Source organism: Phaseolus vulgaris, chromosome 6 (assembly GCF_000499845.2).
Source record: "Phaseolus vulgaris cultivar G19833 chromosome 6, P. vulgaris v2.0, whole genome shotgun sequence".
Classification (NCBI taxonomy): Eukaryota; Viridiplantae; Streptophyta; class Magnoliopsida; order Fabales; family Fabaceae; genus Phaseolus; species Phaseolus vulgaris.
This window is the reverse complement of record NC_023754.2, coordinates 23,574,394-23,578,762: the sequence shown is the minus strand read 5'-3', so window position 1 is coordinate 23,578,762 and position 4,369 is coordinate 23,574,394. Positions and strand designations below refer to the sequence as shown.

Genomic DNA, 4,369 nt, shown 5'->3' with positions numbered 1-4,369 from the left:
ATTTTTGATATCTTACAGTTATAAAGTTTCATCAATGGTTTTCTTCAACTGCACTCTTTTTATTATCTTACCATGTGCATGAATTTAGGATATTGAGTATACACATTTTAGTTTAAATTTATACTTTATGATTTTTATGTAGAAAAGGTAAATATAATATCATGTATGGTGATAAGTTTATTAACTTTATATTTAATATCTTAAAAAATCATAACATTAGTTCATCATTAACTGAGTATAATTTTGTTGTCATTAATAATACAGCTCTGCACTCATACCATATGTGTATGTTAGGGCAATAAATATTTGAGAGAATAAAGTAATGTAATTTGATTCGTTACATAAAAGCTTACCCTAAACTTTTTTAGATGTCAAATCAAATAAAGGAAAAGTTTGCTACTGTTACCGATTATGACACATGAGTTAGAAGAAGAGAAAAAAGATAAAGTACCTATCCAATAGTGTCCGTTACTTGGCTTATTGTAAAAGATACAAAAACAGGCACAGATGAATTGCAACTTTTCCAATCTGTTTCCAACCACACCCATGTTCTGATTTTCCTTTTTTGTTTATTCAGGAAAGAGCCCATTTTGGGTGACATCTCTGTTTTTATAGTATTTTTTCTCTGGATTCCTTATCACAACTTAGCTAAGTTGTTGTCCTTTTTTGTCTTTCATAGTGCATTTCCACTCCTTGCATTGGTCCCTTGCCCTTTCAAGTTCAGATCTGTGAATTGCTGTTTCTGTTTGATGGAGGATTGATTGTGTTCAGCTGAAGGTGGAGGTGGGTTTTTTTTTCCACTCTTTGTATTGTAGTGTCTCCCATGGTGTGGAAAATAGACATTCATATGCCCCAGATGATTGTTTTGTCTAGTTTTCCATAAAGGCTTCAACTTTCGTGCTTCCTTATTCAAGATCTTGGGAACTACGAGATTGTTTCTGTGATTGGGCAGTGTTGGCTTTCTGGGTCTATATTGGTTTTTTTTTTTTCTGTGTCTGGTTTGTTTTGTTAGCCTTGCCTTTCCAAATTTTGCTTCTTTTGCAAAAAATAATTAAAAGGTCTTGTTGGGGGAATTGTTATAATGGTGAGTGTCCTTGGGGAGGGACTCTATTTTGTTTTGATTCTTGTGGCAGTGTCTGTGACAGTGAGCACCGTGGATGCTCAATCAAAGACTATTCTCTTAAATTGTGGTTCAAACTCTTCTTTGAATGTGGATGGTAGAAGATGGGTGGGGGATTTGGCCACCGATAAAAATGTCACCCTGAGCACCCCCAGTGTTGTTGCTAACACTTCTACATTAAGTGGCAGTTCAGTTTATGATCCTCTCTATAAAACAGCCAGAATTTTCACTGTTCCTTTGAATTACACCATCAAAGATGTTCAGGGAAACTACTTTGTTAGGTTCCATTTTTGCCCCTTTGTGATTGACGACTTCAATGTGAACGAGTCCTCATTTGGTGTAGTGGTCAATGGTCTGAAACTGTTATCAGAGTTTGATGTTCCTGGTAAGATATCCCACAAGAATATGAACTTGCTGAATTCTGGAAGAAATGCTAGTTCATTCTTCTTGGTCAAAGAATATATTCTGGCCGTGAATGGGGATATGCTTGTGATTGAGTTTGTTCCAACCACAAGCTCCTTTGGCTTCATCAATGCCATTGAGATTGTCCCAGTTGTGGGTGAGCTTTTTGCTGGCTCAGTTAGTAGAGTTGGTGGAAGTGGTGGAAACTTGAATTTGCCCGGACATGGGATGGAGACCATGTATAGGCTGAATGTCGGTGGTCCTGAGGTTCAGTCCAATCAGGATGGTGATCTTTGGAGAACTTGGGAAGTGGATTCTGGATATATGATCATTGAAAATGCTGGTTCAGGAATTAAGAACAGTTCTAACATTACATATTCTTCCGTGAATGATACTTCGGTGGCTCCTCTCCTTGTATATGAAACTGCGAGGGCAATGTCCAACTCTGGAGTCTTGGACAAAAGGTTCAATATGTCATGGAAATTTGAAGTAGATCCTGACTTTGATTATTTGATCCGTTTGCATTTTTGTGAGCTGGTTTATGAGAAGGCAAATGAGAGAGTATTTAGGATCTACATAAACAATAGGACAGCTGCGGATAACGTTGATGTGTTTGTGCGAGCTGGAGGGATGAATAAAGCATATCACTTGGACTATTCTGATCCTGTGTCATCAAATATTGACACGGTTTGGGTTCAACTCGGTCCTGACACAGCAGCTGGTAGTGCAGGAACTGATGCTCTCTTGAATGGTCTGGAGGTTTTCAAGCTTAGTCGAAATGGAAATCTTGCCTATGTTGAGAGGTTTGACATAGGTGGCAATTCAGGAAGCAAATCAACAGCAATATTTGTTTGGGTGGGAGTTGGAGTAGGTGTAGCTTCTTTAGCTATAGTTGCAATTATAGTTCTTGTATTCTGTTTCTGTAAAAGCAGGAAGAAGGAATCGAGTGATACCAAAAACAACCCTCAGGGTTGGAGGCCATTGTTCTTCTATGGAGGGGCTGCTGTTAACAACTCTGTGGGTGGCAAGGGATCAGCAGGAACCCAAAAGCTATACGGATCTGTGGCCTCAGTTAGAGTTGGCAAGAGGTTTACATTGGCAGAAATCAATGCTGCAACAAACAACTTTGATGACAGTTTGGTAATTGGAGTTGGAGGCTTTGGTAAGGTGTACAAAGGGGAGATTGAAGAAGGCTTTCTGGCTGCAATTAAGCGCGCCAACCCCCAGTCTGATCAAGGCCTGGCTGAATTTGAGACAGAAATTGAGATGCTGTCCAAACTCAGACACAGACATCTGGTGTCCTTAATTGGTTTCTGCGAAGAGAAGAATGAAATGATCTTGGTTTATGAGTACATGGCCAATGGAACTCTCAGAAGCCACCTATTTGGGAGTGATCTCCCTCCCTTACCTTGGAAGCAGCGCCTAGAAGTGTGCATTGGTGCTGCAAGGGGACTGCACTACCTTCACACAGGTGCTGACCGCGGAATCATTCACAGGGATGTCAAAACAACCAATATTCTGCTAGATGAGAACTTTGTAGCCAAAATGTCTGATTTTGGATTGTCAAAAGATGGTCCAGCCTTTGAACACACCCATGTTAGCACAGCTGTGAAAGGAAGTTTTGGCTATCTAGACCCTGAGTACTTCAGAAGGCAGCAATTGACTGAGAAATCAGATGTATACTCCTTTGGAGTTGTGTTGTTTGAAGTTGTTTGTGCTAGAGCTGTGATAAACCCCACCTTGCCTAGAGATCAGATCAATCTTGCAGAATGGGCAATGAGATGGCAAAGGAAAGAATCACTTGAGACAATCATTGACCCTCGTCTTAGCGGAAACTATTGTCCTGAATCATTGTCCAAGTTTGGAGAGATAGCAGAAAAATGTCTTGCTGATGATGGAAAGAGCCGTCCCACCATGGGGGAGGTGTTGTGGCATTTGGAGTATGTCTTGCAACTACATGAAGCTTGGCTCAACATGGACACCACAGAAACTTCCTTCTCTGGTAGTAGTCATGCTTTGGGAGGTCCCAAAGATGGAGAACTTGAAATGGTACAAGAGTCTTCAAGTCAAGATGAAGTTGGTTTTGACCTCAAACACACAGCTTAATCTGATTACACAACATGAGACTGAGTAAGAGAAGTGAGTGCTGCAATTTGAGTTCAGTGATTTCTGAATTCTAGTGAGTAACTGCATTGGAGAACCATGAGTAAATGAATGACCTTATAGCAAATATATGCTTTACATATTCTTTCTATTTGTTTTATTGAATTCAACTACTCAAGTTTACTATTACTATTTCTCATCTTATTTTGGTATACCAAAGTTTGTTATATGCTCTCCTTTTTATTGAGTATGCAATGAAATTGTATTCTTGGGATCTTGCTCCTTCAAAACTTAACAGAATGTTATTATTTTGTCAATGCTGTAAATTATGTGTTTTTTTGTCTTCGAAATCAAAATGCAGAATTTCTTGTCTACATCAATTTAGTGCGTGCTTTCAAAGGAAAAAATAAAAAATAAGATTCTGGTAACTGATTTTGAAGTAAAATAATTTAGTGCATGATTTTGAAGTAAAATTGTTAATGTTATGGTTATTAATATTATTTTCTATTTATTAATATGGTTAATACTATAATTATTATTCTGTTAACATTATATGATTATTATTATTATTAAACTAAGAAATATCGTGAGTTGAGTTCATACTTTATTCATCTCATAAAAGTTCTCTTACACCTTTTTCAATTTAAAAAATAATAATAAATTCCAAAAACTATGCATATCTCATTCCATGATATATATTTTTTTATATTCTAGAATGTTAATATTAGAATATAAGTTTTACAG

General features: G+C 37.6%; 1 protein-coding gene across 1 annotated transcript; it reads left to right on the top strand.

Moving 5' to 3' along the window:
• Positions 1 to 476: 476 nt before the first annotated feature.
• On the top strand, positions 477 to 3,942 carry LOC137832022 (probable receptor-like protein kinase At1g30570). The gene has a single exon (XM_068639981.1). The coding sequence runs from the start codon at positions 1,082 to 1,084 to the stop codon at positions 3,626 to 3,628; it is 2,547 nt and encodes an 848-aa protein (XP_068496082.1). The 5' UTR covers positions 477 to 1,081; the 3' UTR covers positions 3,629 to 3,942.
• The last annotated feature ends 427 nt before the right edge of the window (positions 3,943 to 4,369 follow it).

Bases quoted from the DNA above. Each gene is read 5' to 3' on its own strand.
- LOC137832022 (XM_068639981.1), top strand. From the start codon at position 1,082: ATGGTGAGTGTCCTTGGGGAGGGACTCTATTTTGTTTTGATTCTTGTG.